This window comes from Carcharodon carcharias, chromosome 10 (assembly GCF_017639515.1).
Source record: "Carcharodon carcharias isolate sCarCar2 chromosome 10, sCarCar2.pri, whole genome shotgun sequence".
Lineage (NCBI taxonomy): Eukaryota > Metazoa > Chordata > Chondrichthyes > Lamniformes > Lamnidae > Carcharodon > Carcharodon carcharias.
Genome location: NC_054476.1, coordinates 162,906,474 through 162,926,808, shown reverse-complemented (window position 1 = coordinate 162,926,808; position 20,335 = coordinate 162,906,474). Strand labels below are relative to the sequence as shown.

Genomic DNA, 20,335 nt, shown 5'->3' with positions numbered 1-20,335 from the left:
GACGACATCTAAAAATAGGAAAGCAATCAAAAAAAGTGAAACCCAATACTTTTGGAAAAATGGTCCGTACAAATGATACTGTTTTGCTTCTATTCAGCTTTAAACTACATATAATGAAAGTGTTGTAGAATAAACTTGCTAAACCTTAGCGAGGAGGCTGCTAAGAGACTTTTAAAATTATGAGTTTCACTGTTCAGAGTTGTCTAAACGTCTGTATTTCAGAATATGCTGTTAAACTGGTGTCAAAGAGAAGTCAACTCACTACACAAAGTGACCACTTAATGTCAATGCTGACAAAAATGATTTGTTTGGATTGTGCTTTTTGAACTAATTTTACTCATTACATCAGAGGCTTTTGGTTTAGCCCAGCATACGTGAGCTATGAATTGTCTGCAGCAAGGAATTCTACAGAATTGGGATTGAGCTGCCTTTGACTTACACTCCCCTCCAAGAAGAGGCTCTTGCATTTTGCTCAGTGTCTCCTCGTAGCAACAGATCAGACATTTGCAACTCCATGATATAAGGGGTAAATTGGAACCCACCGTTCCATAACTCAGCATTGCTGTTGTTACAAAACACTGTGCAATGCCACGTAAATTCAGTGATAATTTGAAAGAACATCGTGCACTAAAGCAGAACACAGTGTTTTTGAATTTCTGCCACAAGAACTCATCCATGTATGCCAAATCTGACAGCTCCTCTAGTTGAAATGTTTTGCAGCTTTTTATTTGGCTATATATAACCGCAATTTTTCTTACCTCCAGCATCCGTTCTGCCAAAGAAGATACAGAAGACTGTGATTGGCAGGGATTAGAGCACAAAATGAAAAACAGCAACGTACTTAACACGGGAATTTTAATATCTTCAGAAAGGGTGAACTGCTAAAATTCCGGGTCCAATCCCACAGCTGGGGTAGCATTTGGATTACTACGATGGATGTTAGTATCCATTGGACTGGGAAGACGACAATTCAGAAAGGGTTCCCACTTCTGCTGGGCGTCAGCTGCAGCACAGTGGTGACACTCCCACCTGAGTCAGCAGGTTGTAGTTTCAAGCTGCATTCCAAAATTTGAGTACATAATTCAGACTGACACATGAATGGAATAGTGCTCTGTTAGAGATGTTGACTTTGGATGAGCTGCTAAACTTCTCAGGTAGGCACAAAAACAATGACAATTTGAATGAAAGGGAGTTCTCCTGCTGCTTTGGCTGATATTTAGCCCTCAGCCAACATCACAAACAGTACAAAAGCAAAGTACTGCTGATGCTGGAAACCTGAAATAAAAACAGAAAATGCTGCAATTACCCAGCAGCACAGGCAGATCTCCAGACAAAAAAGAGTTAACATGTGGGGTCGATGAAGACTCTGGGTCGTCATTGAACTGAAATGTTAACAGTTTCTCTCCACAGATGCTGACTGACCTGAGTATTTCCAGCATTTTCTGTTTTTATATCACAGGTTATCTTGTCAGTTAACTCAATGCTGCTTTGGAATTTCGCTGTATGCAAATAACTGCCAAATTTCCTTATGTTACAACACTTTGAAAGTACTTCAGTAGTTGTGAAATGGTTTCAGACATCCTGAGGAAATGAATGCAAGCTCTTTCAAATGCATCATGGCAGTTAATTTAGCAAACTTTCTCAGGAAATACTGACTAGCAGTTTACAACAGTAAAAGTTGACACACAAATGTGATTAAAAATCATATAAACTAGAAGTTAGGTTTGTGGAAATAATTTACATACCTGACCCATGTTATTAATAAAGTCCAGATCTTCCAGTCTCCAGCTGGTTGTACCCCGGAAGATACACTGGGGGACCCTTTGGAAGTTCCAATGCAAGGACCCCGCAGGAATTGCCCAGAAGTTTGAACTTCAGATAGACAATTCCTCTGCTCCCCAGGACCCTCTGGAAAAAGTCTCCAATTCTTAATTTAGAATCAGAAAGCTTGGAGGGTTCTGAATTACCTACCTGGATAATTATCCAGGAGATGTTAAGATAGAAAAATCCTAGTCTTAACTCCTGGGTAACTATATAATTGACCACCCCGACCCTTCAAATCCCCAACCCTCCGACTCTCCTGCCTCGCCCCCCCACTACCACCACCACCACTGACCTGACCACCCTTCCAATAGACCCAGCTGGCACCCTACCCACCTACCTCACTCACATTTACTAATACAGTGAAAATTTATTTATATGTCCCAAACTTTTTCACTGTATTAGTGAATGAAGACTTACCAAAAAACAGCAACTAGTACCGTAAAAAGGGGCTCTGGCTTGGCTCCTCCCGACAATCCTGCCTTACAAGGAAGGACACTCAAAACAGGTACGCTCCACATTTCTGAAAAGACCTGGTTCAGAACTCAGGGCCAGAAATGCAGAGCTCCGGCATAGTGTGAACGGTAGGAGCAGAATTGCAACTCAGCAGTGATTGGGCTGAATTTTCCAAGGAGTGGCAATGAGAACTTTGCTAATTCTGATGCACCGTTGATGTTGAAACAGTGACTTATACCTATTGCCCGTTTTTGGTATGTATACTATCTAAAATGTTATTGTAGAGGGGTATTCATCCAGGAGGGGTTCATTTTTCCCCAATTTCTGAACCTCAGCTGTCAACTTTTTTCTACTTTATTTGATTCCATTGGATAAAATAATTGTGTTGATGTGGGAAATTTGTTTTGGGTTGCGCTCCCCCCACCCCGCCGGCCCCAGGAGATTAGAGCTCAAACTCAAACTATCTGAAGTAGAACTACTAAGTGCACTTCACAGTGCTTCCACCTTACGTATTATGTGACAACCATTTCATGTCACTGGACAAGCTTATAGATATAACCTTGTTCTGTTTTTGCTAATGTTCACCAAGAAAATCTTTTTCCACAGTTCCACATTGTGTAATTCCATTGATCTACTTTGGTTATTAAAAAAGCCAATTATATCTTAGATCTAGCTGGTCTATGATATTTGTATTTTTATAACTCAGCACAAGTCTTACTGATGCTAAATGCATATTGCTTAATTCATAACATACTTCTGCCTAACAATAGGCAGCGTATATTTCAAAGGTACTTGCCTCCATGAATCCAGATTTTCACCTTCTTAAGGATTGGTTGGGTAAATCAAACAGTCTTGGAATGCACAGCTACCACCTTTGGGAGAAAAAGAACAGGAACTCAAGTAACCGTTTGTCCTGGTCTGGACAAAAGGCAGAATTCTCATCAGTTGTGTTATATGCTCTGGTCTATAATCATAAAAGATTGCCTTCAGGTGATACTCTGCAAAATTTGAGACACTCCAGCATGCCTAACATTTGCTGAATGAGGTCAGGGTACAATGTCAAAAACACATTGCATATAGTGACAGGAGTAAAATAGCAAACATGAAATAGCAGTGCACCTATGAAATTTGCCTTATCGCATATACGTCTCCCCTTTGTTGGCTGCGAGAATCTTGAAGTATTTGAGCAGTTTCAATTCAGTTCCAGTTTTATGGAAGAACCACGCACAAAAACACAGATGCTTTTGCACTAAGTGTCAATTGGAGTGCAAAATAGAATTATACATAAGTGTAATAAGGCTGAAATTTAGGCACATTGAGACCCATTTATCATGCTGACCTGGCAATGATGCTGATGTTGGGTGTAAAAGAAACATTAAAATTCCCAGCAGACAACTTTCTCCATTATGGACAAAAAATTCAACTTAAAAAAAACTCAAACATTTAAAAATAAAAAGTATTCTAATTCTAGGCTGCAACTAGACAGAGATAATTCAAATGAATGAAAGGTTTAAAGCACAGAGCTTCCAAATGCAATTATATCTGCAAGTCACTGATTTATAACTCGCAAATACAAGCTAGTTGTGCCACCATACTTAATCACTTGTGGTGTGCTGGGAATATGTGGAAATAGAAACAAAGATAGTTGAAGCAGTAGGTCATTTGGCCCTTCGAGCCTGCTCTGCCACTCAATAAGATCATGGCTGATCCTCTCTCCCCATACCCCTTGATGCCATTAGAGTCTAGAAATCCATCGATTTCCTTCCAGTGACTTGGCCTCCATAGCCCTCTGTGGTAGAGAATTCCACAGGTTCACCACTCTCTGAGTGAAGAAGTTTCTCCTCATCTCAGTCCTAAATGGCCTACCCTGTATCCTGAGATCGTGACCCCTTCTTCTAGACCCCCAGTCAGAAGAAACATCATCCCTGCATCCAGTCTGTCCATCTGTGTCAGAGTTTTATACATCTCAACGAGATCCCCTCTCATTCTTCTAAACTCCAGGCCTAATCGGTCCAATCTCACGTCATACGATAATCCTGCCATTCCAGGAATCAGTCCGGTGAACCTTTGCTGCACTCCCTCTATGACAAGTGTATCCTTTTCTTTAATAAGACAACCAAAACTGCTCACAATACTCCAGGTGTGGTCTCACCAAGGCCATTTGTTGCTGGAGTAAGACATCCTTGCTCTCGTGTTCAAGTCCTCTCACAATGAAGGCCAACATACCATTTGCCTTCTTAACTGCTTGCAACATCTGAATGTTTGCTTTCAGTAATTGGTGTACAAGGACACCCAGGTCCCCTTGTACATCAACATTTCCCAATCTATCATCATTTAAATAATACTCTGCCATTCTGTTTTTCCTACCAAAGTGGATAACTTCACACTTATCCACATTATACTGCATCTGCCACGTATTTGCCCAGTCACTGAATTTGTCTAAATTGCCTTGAAGTCTATTTATATCCTCCTTTTCACTCACATTCCCACCTAGTTTTGTGCCGTCAGCAAACTTGGAAATATTACATTTGGTTCCTTCATCCAAATCATTGATATATATTGTGAATAGCTGGGGCCCAAGCACTGATCCCTATGGTACCACACTAGTCACGCCTGCCATTCTGAAAAAGACCCATTTATTCCTACTATTTCCTGTCTGCTAACCAATTCTCAATCCATGCCAATATATTACCCCCAATCCCAAGTGCTTTAATTTTGCACACTAACCTCTTATGTGGGACTTTATCAAAAGCTTTCTGAAAATCCAAATACACCACATCCATTGGTTCTCCCTTATCTATTCTGCTAGTTACATCCTCAAAAACCTCCAGCAGGTTCGTCAAATAATAACTATTTGAAGCTAATTTATTAAATATTTGTATTTCCTCGTCTATTCCTCAGCTACCACCAGTTAGGCTCACATTAAGTCTGTAATAAACAAAATTCTCACTATAAGTTGCTCAACTGAAGCATTGATTGCAAAATAATCATTCCAATGCCAATTCAAAAATTCAATGCATGTCATTTTTGCAGGTTTGACGCTGTAACATCAGCATACAACTCAAAACATTTCTCAAGGCTGATGTCTCATATGTATTTATTATTGATATTCAGCACCAGTATTAGCAGTCAATGGCAGATTATCACTCTCCACATTTATAATCTTCAAGTATTGGTTTTATTTCTAAATGAGTTGCTTTCTCAGTATTTTGAAAGCATCATGTGTAAATCCCTGTTCAGAATGGGGAAGTGTCCTATTTTCATTTATAAACCACAAGCAAAAATGTGTCATTTTCTAGCACCAAACTTGAATCCTAAACACTTAGAATCAGTAATAATTTCTGTACATCAATTTTATGATTATTTTAATAAGCAGCTAATTGTGAACATTAATGTGTAAATGCTAGCACTTTATAATGTTATAATTGATATGGCACTGTGTGTTCAAGCAATAGTGCACAGTCAAGGGAGGGAAGCAAGTTCAAGTGTCCATTTTGCTGAGCTTTTGATCTCAGCTGTGCAGTACAGAAATATGCTGCACAGTGGCCAGACATCTTGCAAAGTAGAGAAAATTCAATGTTTCTAACTCAAACATGCTGCTGGCTGGCTTGCAGTATCTTTGGAAGTAACATGGGAACAGAACATTTCTTTCTCTCAGCTTTAGAGGTGCACAGGCAGAGAAACATGAAAGAGCAGATACTCCAAGATAAGCTAACCGCTTGAGGTACAAGCTAAAAGCAAAATACTGTGGATGCTGGAAATCTGAAACAAAAACAAAAATTGCTGGAAAACTCAGCAGGCGTGACAGCATCTGTGGAGAGAAAAACAGAATTAATGTTTCGAGTCCGTATGATTCTTCTTCAGAACTTCTGAAGAACAGTCATACCGACTTGAAACGTTAACTCTGTCTTTCTCTCCACAGATGCTGTCTGACCTGCTGAGTTTTTCCAGCAATTTTTGTTTTTGTACTAAAGGTACAACCCTGGTAAAGTATATTTTTGTCTGTTCAACTGACCATTGTGGCAATAATTCCAAAATCAATGAAAATTTGGCTAAATGTGTATCAGTAGATATTTGCAACGGAAAATACTGCCATTGCCTGTTTATGTCTCCCTAAAATGAGTTGCAATTTGTAAAATTACATATCTGATTTAGTTTTAAATGTCAGATCAGATTTACTATAAAATATTACAACTAATATTAAGTATTTAACATTTATAATTGGAATTTTTGCACTTTAAAGTATTACTACTTGGATAAAAATAAGTAATTTTAGATAAAATATGCATTACTTAACAGCATTGAATGACATTATAAATAATTTAGAATCTTTGTCATGTTTTTTCTTAATGACCCTCCCATTTATCTCAGTATTTTAATGTCATTTAGTTTGGTCACACACAATAAAAACTATAAAAAAGACTTGTGTTTTATCTCTATCAATAAAAAAAAACTGATTTTGACTTCCGTTTCTTCTTTGGTAATAAAGTTAAAAATGGGCTTGTACATAGAAAACACAAAAATCACATTTTCAACCTTTCAAAATAATCCATTTCAGCTAAAGTCTAAATCTTTGCATCTCACAGTAAGCAAAAGAAATACACATATATTTAGGACATTACACATTAATAGAATATGACAGACGTAAATTATGCAATCAGAACAAAGACAGTAAAAAGAATCATTTTTGACAGCATTGCTGCTGGACCATTGAGATTCCCCACAAGGGAAATTGGAGTTTGTGCTCATTTTAAGTTACAAATGCGTAGAATATAAATGCATTCTGACATGCCGATTAAAGAGGGCATCTCCATATATGATGGCACAAGGGCAGATGGAAATACTTGGGTGCTTTAAGCAAGTGGTTATTTGTCTTTTGCTATGTGTAAATTGCACAATAGTGAATTGCCCAGGTGCTCCATTCGCTACTCAAAAGTCTGTGCTTTCCCTATATGGTTTACATTTTCAAACTGAAAGATTTGGCTGTTACAATAGGGTCAAGCACTTAAATTCAACAAGTGTCATTTTAAGACCTTATATTTAAAGCTGCTTTTACGTCCTACTATGGAGACTTACAACTGTAAAAGTATTTTTTCTCAGGTGCAATTACATTTTCTTGCTATTGTTCTAGGTCTAACCACTACATTATAGACCATTCATCAGTATGTCGAGACATTACCTAGAATGTTTGTACCGATGAACATCTCAACTTGCAACCAAGGGCCAAAAATGTAGTCATTAGGTTAGATATCTGGGTCAAAATCCTGGAAATTCCTAACAGCACTGTGGGATTACCTTCACCACATGGACTTCATTCATGGTTTCAAGGCAACAGCTCACTGGCAGCTTCTCAAAGTCAATTTAGGGATGAGAAAACAAATGCTGACCTTGCCAGCAACATCCACATCACATGATAGAATAAATTTAAAAACTCCCCAACATTTGTCTGATTGGTCCTGAATCCAAAAATGACGCACCACACCAAGTTGTGTCTTCAATTGCCACTTTCTTACAATATAATAACCTCTTAAAGGGTGAAAAGTGGATAGGGTAATCATCTCAGAACAGCTTGTGCATGTCTCAGTTATAAAGGTCATACTGTTCCAGAACCACAATCACATCACCACTGTTCAACATGATTTGAGAAGCCACTAAATAAAGCTCAAGCTAGCGTCCACCCCTTCAAATTTCTACTTGTCTAGTTTTTTAACTTGAAATTTGAGTCTGCAGTTCAGAAAGGAATTTTGAATGGCTCTGCCAGATGGACAGTTGATTAATTTAGGTGGAATACATTTAACCAGCTTGCTATTTTTCATTGGCAAATTAAGGAGAACAGCTAGGCCTAGTGAGGAAGATAACACAAAAAGAGAGACCCGTCATAGGTTTTCTGGTAGCTTTTAGTCAAGCAGGACATAAACATATATTCCAGGCCAACACTCCAGGGCAATGTTTAGAGAATATTGCATTGTTGGAGGTGCTATCATTTAGATGAGATGTTAAATGAAGGCCCAGGCTGACAGTTCAGGTGGATACTGAAAGTCTGATGGTGCATTTGTGAGTGAAGCAATTATGGCCAATGTCCAATGCCATTAAAAAAACTAAGTTTAAGTCATTGTTATTTCTGGGTATTGCTGGGCACAAAATGGCAACTGCATGGCTTATAAACAATAAGAGCCTGTACTCCGTATAGAATGTTAGAAAGCTTTGGAAAGAATCAATAAAAAGTGCTTATGAATGCACATTATTCTTTTCCCAAACAATTTTCCTGGGAAATCTTGTACTAGAATTCCATAAATAAGAATTGAGTCCACAGAGCAGGGCCTTACATTTCAGACTGCAGTCTTGTATTGAGAGCAGCACTTCAAGACTCAAAATTCTGAACAGCATTGGCTGGTGGTAACCACAACTGATTTACTGGTAATTTTGATGAATGCACCTTATTCCAATTTCACTGCTATTCCCCACATCCCTCTCGCTCACCACCCCCACCCCCACCTCCCTCCCAAACCACACTGCCATCACACTCCTCCTCAGAGGGGTTTAGGCAAATAACCAGGTCACCAACAAATGCTAGCTACTCAAGCCAAGTCACAAAGGCAGCAATTATTGAATTGCTTCTCACTTTAACCTTCTGGTTGAAGGGAAAATTTCTAATTTCTGCATCAACTATCCATGTTTGAAGGCGGCTGACAAATGATAATAGGCATTTAACAATACAAAAACGTATTGCATTGAATTCATGAAAATGTGTAAAGCAGTGGTTAATGTAGCTTAGTGTTATTTTCACTTTTTTTTTAATTGATGTATTTGGGTTGAAGTTATCCATGAAGAACCGGTGTAAAGTCCATCATTCCTATTTCACAAAATAAATCCTCTTCAGATTTGCAACGTTCATGCTTAATTTTTCAAACTTTAATCACTATTGAGTACAGAGGACAACCTACTATTCACAGACATGCATATTCTATTAAATAATTATAGAAATCACTGCACTGATAAGGAATATTAATTATTTAACAGCTCCAATTGTACAATATTTTTAAAAAATTGAATAGACAATCCTGATCAACACAATTCATAGGCCTATGAAGCTAATCCTTTGAAGATATAGATCAGCTTTTGATGTAAATTTTATATATACTTAATATTTTATAATTAAAATAAAGCTTGGAACTTCATAAATTTGTGTTTAAAGGGGATTTCTTGAATTTTTAAATAAAATTTATAAAACAATTTCTTGAAAATTCATACAGCAAGTTGTTTCAATCTTAAAGTAACAACCTGTTGAAAAATAGGTTTCAACTTCACACATTCAACCAGTAGCTTTTTCACACTAAAAATCAATTGGTCTTCAGCAACAAATTCAGTTCAAGATCACACCTTCAACACAACTCACTACAAATACAAGCTGTATTTACAAGTAACAAATGAATCGTCACTGCTTCTTGTGAAAAGTTGCATAAATTAAGTCAAAATAAGAAGGACAAAAACAATGTGAATGAGGAGGAAAATACGTCTGTGCAACGAGTAAAAATAAAACTGAAGTTATTTTCCTTTGTTTAAAAAAACTAGCACAGAATAATGAAAATAGTTTGGGAACTTGTAAGACAACCAACGATTTTATTTTGTCACATAAATAGTCACCAAAAAAATACACATAATAAAGGACAATATGGTTTTCCCAAGACAATCTTCCAAACCAATTTAAATCCATCCTCGTCTTACACATTTGCTCATCTAGTAAATCTGTTTCCATTAAACTATGAGAAATCTTTGAAGCTACAGCTACAGAACTCTTGGTATCGCAACAATCCAATTTGCAAATTAACTGCAATACTTTATACATCAGTGCTACCTTATCACTAAATGAATAAAACAGTACCATTTTAATAACATAACAGTACAAATATTAATAAACCTTGCAGCACTGCAATCTGTTTGTATTATCTGTACTGAGTAAAGATGTACATAGTTTGCAATCTTGAAAAGTGCACAGTTATAAACTGAAGAATAGATCTTCATATAAACTTCATATCCAACACTTATGGCATAATGGAGTCACTGATCATTTAAGGAAAACTCTCAGAACAGTATCTGTGGTGGCTTTTTAAAGAAATGTCTTAATATTCCAATCCATGTAACTTAAAGAAAAGTCAGGTTGCATATAATACATAAAAATGGTGTTTTGTAATGCATATTTTTGAAGTTCCAGCCTTGATTTCAATGGTCACTAATTTTGATTGCTGAACAATAATGCTACAAGGGTTGATTTTATAAACAGCATACCCAAAATCAAAGACAACAATTGTGAATGAGTGATCTGCCATCCTTTAAAGACAAAAGTAATTAGGTATTTAAAAACCACAGCCATGAGTTTACAGAATTTGCTTCTTCCCAAACTATTTCCATGCCATCATCGTGTGTAGACATAATAATCCATCATAATTGTTCCGACTTACACTATGATTTAATCGAGATTAAAAGACGGCAAGTTCTTTGACATTTATGACATTGTGCATCACTTTTTCCAGTGAATAACCAAGCACAATAGTGAAGCAAAACAAAAAACATAAATAGGAAGTTTGTACATTAAAGGAACTCAACAATTACTTTCAAAAGGCCTACCTTTTCCCAATATCCTCCCCTTACTAATTATTTTCTGTCCCTTTAGAATATAAATTCTGACTATAGAAGATTAAATACACAAATGTTTATTAACTATTTTGTTTCAATGGATGTCTTAGGAGGTTATTAACTGCATCTTACTGTTTTGAGCTTCAAAATACAAGATAAACAGAATGTGTAAGAGTATAGGCATTAGAAAACTACCAACACCAAATTCATTTATTTTCAATAAAATATTAACATATGCACACACATCATAGGAGAAAAAAATTTGAAGCCAAAGAGTTCTGTTATTTTGCTATTATTTTTGTCCATGTTTCCAGTCTACAACAGCTAAATAAAAAACTATTCTTTGGCTCAGGTAACAATAATTGCGTGAAAAGCTCAATGGCAGCCAGAGACCTCACCAGAGATGACAAGTTTGAATTAGATTTTGAAAGCAGGTGCGGATAAGAAAATTCAGCCATAGCAATAGAAAAACAAAAATCAAACCCCTATATATTACAGGATTTCAGATTATTTAAATGAGAGCAACAGATTCCATACTTGTAAGGAATACCAATCATTGTATGCTTAGAAGTTAATTTAAATTTCAAGTTAATGCAGTCTATCAATATCATGCAAAACTATCACCAAGATGATAAAACATGTAGAACTTCTTGTGTTTCATTTATTCCGCTTCCAATTTTATTATTGTGACCCAACACTGCAGCATTATCCCAAGAAATTCAAATCTTACTTGCTGAGCTTTTTCAGTTAGTATGAACCTGCCTATAAAAGTATATTTATTGCTATGCATTTGATTCCACAATTTTGGTGTCACTGTCACTATTGTTTAGCGGTCGTCGGGTTGACAACCTGGACTTCAGGGCATCTTCAATACTGTCCATCTCATCATCAGAGTTAATAATAGAGATGTGCCGACGATACAAAGGAGGGCTGTGAAAAGAATGGGAGAAAAATGCTTTATCATTGATCCATTGATACAACTGAAAATCACAATGTTTATGACACATTTAGAACTGTAGCATCAGTGCAAATGATTTTGCTTTGAAGAAACACCTAGAGAAGAATTTTCGGGTCGGCAAGCAGGGCGGGGCCTACTCGCTGTTGTGTAAAATGATGCACGGTGATGCTGGGCATGCGTCCCGATGTCACCGTGTGTCATTTAGACTGTCAGTTCAATGGGCGCACAGCCGAGTCAGCTGTGCGCCCACCAAACTGCCAAAGGCCTATTAAGGCCATTAAGAAAGTAATTAAAGTTGTTAAGAATGCTGTCCGTCCAACCTTAAGGTTGGTGGGCAGGCGAAGAGCCCAGGCGGCCTTCACATTTTTCATGAAACCTCATCCACGGGTGGGATGTCCCAGCTCATGTGACAGTTTCACATGAGGGGACATGTCCTTAATTTTTTTTTAACCTTTCTTCAATGTTTCATAAGTAGAAGTAATCGCTAGCCTAACAATGTCAGCTGCACTCAGATTTCTGCACTCTTCTGCGCGCATGCGTGAAAGAGCGCAGGCCCTGACTCAGGGAATTGCCCCCCCTGCACGCACAGGGAGCTCTCAGCGCTTCCAGGTGTGCCACAGCATCTATTTAACAGTTTGTCCAGGAGTGATACTATGACAAACTAGAAGTAATTTTCTTGCTTTCTAACAATTCATGGAAGAAATGCCAGTAGCAGTTGTTAGTTTCCATCCATTCCTTCAACAAAATCCTGAGTGCAAATTACATTATTGGGCTAGAGATTATCAATCTACCTAATGATGGTCAACTATGATCAAAAAGTCAGTCATGCTTCAAGTATTTAGATAACTGAATTCATTTTTTTTCTCTTCTCTAAATTGGAGCATATTGACCATGCAGTGGATTTCATCTGACATTATGAAGAAGAGCTAACAAAATTCACTTATTTGAGCTAAGGAACTTACAGGTTCAGAGGGTTGTAGAGACTGGGTCGTTAAGTATGTTCAAAGCTGAGATAGACAGATTTTTAATCAGTAAGAGAATCAAGGGTTATGGGGAAAAGGCAGGAGTGGAGTTGAGGATTATCAGATCAGCCACGGTCTCATTGAATGGTGGAGCAGGCTTGATGGGCCCTATGGCCTACTTCTGCTCCTACGTCTTATGGTCTACAGGCGACTAACTACAAGATATTTTGTAGTATGCTTACTAACCATCAATAATACTCTTTTGATCACTTATTATGTAAAATTACTTACTGTTTTTCATTAAAAAACTGTCAATGCAATCTGGTAAACACTGGTTAACATAATGCATTTACGTTAGGAAATAAACATTCAGTGCTGACTGAAAATGGATTCACCTGACATGCAATGGATTTCATGTTGCACATTAGCCTCCTGTCCTTTTTAGAGCCAGAAAAAAGTCAGTTAGAGCCAGAAAACACATCATCTGTATGCTTGTGGCAATGGCATTAGTAGTAGATTTATAGTCAGCTATTTGCCTCTTTGCAAGTAAAAATGCATGGGGCTGATAGCAAATTTGAAAGAGTATGGGAAAAGAAAAATGGAGAACAAAAGATCCAGTAGCTTTCACACCAGGAATATAGAATAAAATGTTCAGCACACAATTTTAGTACTTAATGTGAAGGCTGTTAATGGTAGTGAAAAGAGTTTAAAGTCCACACAGAAGAAAACAAAACATGCATTTTTGACATATTCAATAAGATGAACAAGATAAGTGCCAGGGAATTGAATGCTTCCCATTTCAGAAACCTGGGGTAATTATAATCTATCATGCCAGGCAGGAAGAAATGACCCAGGGTTTGGGTCAGGGGCCTTTTCTTTTTGCACAATGCCCCATTTTACACTTCTGTGACAACAATGGAGAGGAAGGTCAGGTGGGGTAGAAAACAAGTGGCTATCCCAGGCTCACCTATTTAGTGCCTGGCAGGTTAGGTTAAAATTACCCCCACCTAGTATCAACATCAAGCACTTCCATATCAGCACTCTGATGCAGAGTAAAACCCCTACATCCTGCCCTAAACTCAGAAGAGCACCCTCTACTATGAGACATTTTTCCATTTCTCACATTAGCCACACAGTAGCCTCAGTGAGATAATCAATTCAAACCAAATTGTGGCCAGATTTTTGCTAAACACCATGCCCATTAGGAATTATCAAAACTCTCAAACTTATTTGACACAGGATTCTCACGGTCAACAGGACAATGTTCATCCTATGAATCAGGCTGGATTTGTAACTAGCCCAAAGTCCAACCCAATGAACCACCCAGCTCTCTTCTGCACTACATTATTATTGCTACAGAACACAATGTTTACAGCATAAGCCAATTAATTTTTCAACTTTAGTAAGTTTCAGTTAAGAGAAGTGAACTAAAAATAATCATGCACCTTCATGCTACATTCCACACAAGGATTCAGATAAACATACTTCACTAGTCACTTTCTGGTCTGTATAAGTACTTCATCATTACACTGTCTACTTGCTTCATTTTATTCTTGTTGCTTTTTCTTGTTTTCTTTCCAGACTTTTCATCAGATTCGTTTTCTTTACCACCTTCATCTTCTGAATTAGATCCTCTCTTTTTTGTACCTCGTTTGACACTGCTCATACTTCGATATGAAACAGTGGAGCCTGAAGAGGAGGAACTGGAAGATGATTCTGAGTCACTTTCTTTCTTTTTGGATTTCTTCTTAGACTTCTTAGAGTGCTTCTTGGAGCCTTTCTTTTTGTGTTCCTTTTCTGATTCGGATGACTCTGAATCCGAACTTTTACTTTTCTTGCTTTTGCTTTTCTTACTTTGTGATTTACTGAAATCTAGAGAGGAGGAGGATCTCCGGAGGTTGGATGGCTGTTTATTTACTTCTTCCTCATCCTCTTCAGAGTCTGGGTCGAGACTTTTTCTTTTAAATGTAATTGGTTTATAATTCAGAACTTCATTAATGGCAGCTTCTAAATCAGGATCCATGTAACTCCTGTGACCCACAGGCTTGACATTGGAACTATCTGGTGGCACATCATCTGAAGCAGATGATCTGGGTCTGGGAGGAACACTAAAACTGCGCCCTATGGAATGCTGACTATATGATGATCTTTCACTTAGTGCTACACTAACAGCAGTTTCATCATCATCATCCACCTCACCCAATCTACTCTTTGTGAAGGACAATCTTGAATCTGTACGACTACTAAGTGTAGGGCTTTGCAATCCTATTTCTGATCTACGGCTGAGCAAAGGGCTAACTGGACTGAACAGCTCACTATGAATGTCATCAAGTCGTGAAAGACTTCGTCTCAGGCTAGATGAAGGACTGGTTATAGCAAAACTCACAGATGATTTAACATCATCGTCAGCTTCCAAATCTCGTCTTGATGAAATACGACTTACAGGAACTGATACAGTAGAAGCTTTGTCAAAGTCAGGACTGGTCACAGCCCATCTCCTGTCTAATCCTTTTCTAGCTCTACTTGTGGCCTCTGAATATGTCTGAGAAATAACAGATCCCCTATCATCCAAGTCATCAGCTCCTTTTGATTTTTTCCATGAAATAACAGAGAGGTTGTCATTTAAGTGGTCTGTACTGGTGGTCTTCTTTGTTCTTCGGAATGACCTATCAGGTGACACTGACCGTTCCTTACTAAGGGCTGACAGAAGGGAGTCATTACTGCTTTTACCACCAAGAGAATCCTTCATAGTCCCCCTTTTACGATAGCTGAGAGAACTCATTACAGAAACTGGTCTAGTGTCCTCCACTTCTTTCCCTTCTTTTAATTCTTTCCCTTCCTTTCCCTCTTTCAGGTCCAAACTAACAGAAAATCTGGTTAATGGACAAACAGGAAACAGAGAAAAAAAGATCAAATTAAATGAATTATAAAAAAATGTACATAGTACAAAATTAAACATCAACAGCAGTAATGGACAATAAAAAGAAAAGAAAAAGCAAATGTACAGAAAGTAGGTTTTGAAATTGATGGTTGTGATGGGCTTCATTTATGAGACAACCGGGAGGTAAATGGGTAAAAAAGGTTTTGTTTTATGATTGCTAATTTTAGTCTTTATTTGTCTTAATGTGTTTTAAACTTTATTTCATGAAACATAAAAGGAGATTACGGACTGTTCATTTGACAAATGCACAACAGTTACTAGAAAAATACTGGCAAGCTATCTTATTTTCACATTAATATATGTAAAAGTAATATTCAATTTGATATTCTTCTTCTCTAAGATAATACAAGTTAGTTTATACTTATGTAAATTTTGGAATTGAAACCACTTGCCATTTTTTTCAAATTGTTGAATTGATTCACACTTTCTACTAACCTTGAGCTTTTTAGGCTTCCATCATCTGAATATGTTTTGGCTGAGCCCTTGTTCTTTGACAGCCAGGATTTGACACCGTCCACTCGCTCGTCGATTTCAGAGTCTGTGTCAGAATCACCTTCACTGTTCCAAGGCATGCATTGAAAAGGAATGCTTTAATGTTTATGAAACTCTTTGAGGACCGATAATGTTTTCAGATTAAAAGGGAGAACAGAACACTCACACAGGAGCAAGGTGACCAAATTAAATAAGTATTATATAAATTGTTTTCCAGCTCTCTGCAGCCATTAGTAGTTTTTTGCATTATTTCACACACATTCTGAACTGTACTTTTAAGTGCCAGATGCAGTTAGTAGAGGTAATAGGCCTATCTCCAGTTATACTAAAACTATAAATCATATCACAATGGGCATCAAACAGATCAAAATTTTAAAGAAACAAATTATTTGTTTGCCCACTAATGAAGGAAATGAATGAAATATTATCTATATGGTTGTCAGCAGTATTACAATGAATAAGAAGATATATTCCCATTTTCCTTTAATGTGTTTTCTCTTTTTTGACATAACCGTCATTCATGTGTCAGCCTTAATGATAGTGTTGGTATGCTGTTTGTGCATTAGGGCAAGATTGGTGAGCCAAATTCTGTCCTCACGAGATGTCCCACACTTTGATGTCCACCAGGGGTCACTATGTAACACTGAGAAATAGGTAACCTGGTTGAGGTTGCCCATTCTAAGCCAGTTCAGCACAGACCAAAGATCAAACTTGGGTTATTTCTGTTCTGAACAGCTCAGGAACTTCATATGTAAATCTGCAAAACCATCAAATATGATTTTGTTCTGTTACAGAACATTTCTAATAATATATGCTCAACTGCAATGACTTGATGATCTTAAGCCACTTGGCCTTGCTATGACTCTCTATCTCCCTTACCTTGACAGATTTATGGCAAAAGCAGATTGGTAACAGCTGTGAACAATCACTTGATTACCCCCAGTGACCATCATCATTTTCAAGTACTTACTTATGAGTTCAACCAAAGAAACACCTTTAAAGACAATGGCCTGGATTTTCACTGAGTCACGTTGACTCAAGGGTCCTGATTCCGGGATTCTTGAACCCATTCCAGAGCTGCTTAATTTTTGAGTGTGCCTTTAAAAGGGTGCAGGCTGTTTCCTGTGAGAAGCCCGCATCCGGCACTCCTGACCTGGACGGCTCCATTGCTGATAAAGGCATGTCTTACTCCGCAGTTTTCATGGAGTCTAACCAGTTTTTAAAGAGTCGTGGTTCACAGCCCTTAGAGCAGTCATGAACCCTAATCTGCATGAGAGGACCTTTTAAAAGGTAAATTCAAGATATACTCCTCATGCCCCCTATAGCAAGTTATACCCTGCTGCACACCCCCCATGTTCCATCATGCCACCATGACAAGCTCTGCCCTACCTCCCACCCCCTCAGGCTCATGCCCCCTATGCCAAGTTCTGCTCTACCATCCACCTCTTCAGACCCCCTATGCCAAGTTCTGGCACTTCCATGCCCATTGGGCCACTGTACAATTTCTAGGACCAATGAACAGCACAGTGTATAGCATATGTGTAAAAAAAGAGCTTTGAAAATCTGTAACTCACTGATAACTTTCTCCAATGCTTGGTATAGGTGTTCTGGTATTTTAATAGCTATCTGGGGCCTTAGTCAGGTTGAGAACCCAGACAGCTATTAGAATGGTAGAACAGCTGCTTCCAGAGGAAATGTTGCCTGATTGACAGCTCAGGCGGTAAATTTCACAAAGTTTATTGACACTGGTTAAGTGGTTTTAAGGGTTTCTGGCTTGTGCTTTTTGAAACGTCAAAGGACCTGGATGATTCACACTTCTACCAGCTTGGTCCAGACTTTTTTGCCCAAGCATAGGAGACAGTTATCAATGGATTACATTTTTTCCAAAGCTATATATTTTACACTTACCACCATATACTATGCTGTTCATTGGTTCTACAAAGTGTTTGGTTGGTCATTGGGCATGAAGTGCCAGAACTTGGCATAGGGGGTATGAGAGGGCATAGGGGTGATATGGGTGAGTGGGGGCATGAGATAGCATGGATGGGGCATGTGAAGTGTTTGGAGAGTGAAAGATGTGTGAGAGTCGAGTGGAACGTGTGAAGTGTTTGGAGAGTGAACGGGATGTGAGGGTTGAGCGGAAAGACTTGTTTTTTTCCATCGAAACAAAGACCCATGGCTCCGAGGCAGGCCTTTTAAACAACGTCCATTCACACCTGGCAGCCCATGGCTGACTCCAACCTTATTCCCGGGTCAGTTGGCCTGATTCCAGCCCGCACCCAACCCCCAGCAATGAAGATCCTGCCTTTACGGGCACTTTCCCAAGAGACGGGTGGGTCAAGCTGGCAATTTACCCAACTCCCCCTACCCGTCTCGAAGGTGAAAATCCAGGCCAATGTATTCTAATATAGAATGCTAACAATTCATGTCTAAACTGAGCACATCAAAAGATGAAGAGATAAGCTAAGTACAAATAACTGTTAAACAGGTACATTTGTATCTTATTGCTGAGTACATAGTTGCATCAAGAAATAACATTTAAATATGACTGCACAGTCTTCTTGATTAAGATACACCAGGTGGTCAAAGACGACATGTCTCAGATTGATTGTTAAATAATGTTCCAATTGCAATAATGGGTTCTGAGTCATGGGACGCTGGCCCCAGTACTGGGGAGGGAGAGAGCTGATCCGTTGGGACAGGCTTCAATTTGAACCATGCTGGGACCAGTGTCCTGACAAATCATATAACACGGGTTGTAGATAGGTCTTTAAATTAATTAGTTGCGGGGGGGGGGGGGGGGGGGGGGGGAGATGGAGGATTCAACTGAAGGTAAGTTTAAAAAATCAAAAAGAAACGAGAGAACAGAGGTGCAGGGTAGTGAAGAGATGAACGATAATCAAAGTGTGACAGGAAGGGGCAGAAAATATAAGGAGAGTGCAGCAGAATTTGAACCAGAATGAGTAATAATGGTAAAAAGTCAAAGCTTAAGGTTCTTTATCTGAATGCACACAACACTTGTAACAAGATAGATGAGTTGATGGCACAAAGAAATAAATGAATATGACTTGATAGCTATTACAGAGACGCGGTTGCCGGCTAGGAACTCAATATTCAAGGGTACTCAACATACCGGAAACATAGGTAAAAAGGAAAAGGAGGTGGGGTAGCTTTATTAATAAAGGAAGGTATCAGTGCAGTGGTGAGTATTGATATAGATGCAATAGAACATGATGTGGAAACAGTTTGGGTGGAAATAAGGAATAGCAAGAAGTCATGGGTGGGAGTCATCTATAGGTCCCCGAAGAGTTGCCTCACTGTAGGATAAAGTATAAGTCAGGAAATAATTGAGGCATGTAAGAAGGGCACTACAATTGTCATGGGTGATTTTAATCTGCATATTGACTGGACAAATCAGATTGGTAGAGGTAACATGGAAGATGAATTTTTGTAGAGCGCATCAGGGATTGTTTCTCAGAGCAATACTTTGCAGTACCTACCCGGGAACAGGCTATTTTAGATCTAGTAATGTGTAATGAGGTGGGATTAATAAGAGATATCGTAGTTAAGAATCCTCTGGGAGGTAGCGAACACAACATAGTAGAATTTCAAATTCAGTTTGAGGGCGAGCAACTCGGGTCTCAAACCAGTGTCCTCAACTTAAATAAGAGCAATTACAGAGGTATGAAGAAAGAGTTGACTAAAGCGGGCTGGGATAATAGACTAAGGGGAAGTCAGTTGATGAGCAGTGGCAGACATTTAAGCAGATATTTCGTTATGCTCAGCAAAAATTTATCCTGGTCAAGAAGGAGGACTCAATGAGAAGGATGAGCCTCCCGCGTTTAACAAAGGCGGTCAAGGAAAGTATCAAATCTAAAACTAAGGCATATAAAGTGGCGAAAACTAGTGGTAGGCCAGTGGATTGGGAATTTTTTTTGGAGCCAGCAATAGATGGCTAAAAATCTAATAAAATGAGAGAAAATTGATTATGAAAGTAAATTGGCAAGAAATATAAAAACAAATAGCAAGAACTTCTATGGGTATATAAAAAGAGTAGCTAAAGTGAGCGTG

At 38.3% G+C, this 20,335-nt stretch overlaps 1 protein-coding gene across 16 annotated transcripts in view; it reads right to left on the bottom strand.

Annotated features, from left to right (window-relative positions):
* Positions 1-9,167: 9,167 nt before the first annotated feature.
* The window catches only part of myo18ab (myosin XVIIIAb), a 272,295-nt gene continuing 261,127 nt past the window's right edge, over positions 9,168-20,335 (bottom strand). For 11 of the 16 annotated variants that reach the window (XM_041198052.1, XM_041198056.1, XM_041198059.1 and 8 more), the window contains 2 exons: positions 16,208-16,330; positions 14,317-15,704 (listed from right to left, as the gene is read on the bottom strand). In XM_041198052.1, coding sequence (XP_041053986.1) covers positions 14,321-15,704; positions 16,208-16,330 — 1,507 coding nt within the window. In that variant the 3' untranslated portion in view covers positions 14,317-14,320. Of the gene's footprint in view, positions 11,842-14,316; positions 15,705-16,207; positions 16,331-20,335 lie in introns of those variants that run through there. The other 5 variants (XM_041198064.1, XM_041198065.1, XM_041198062.1 and 2 more) reach the window with 2 other exon arrangements.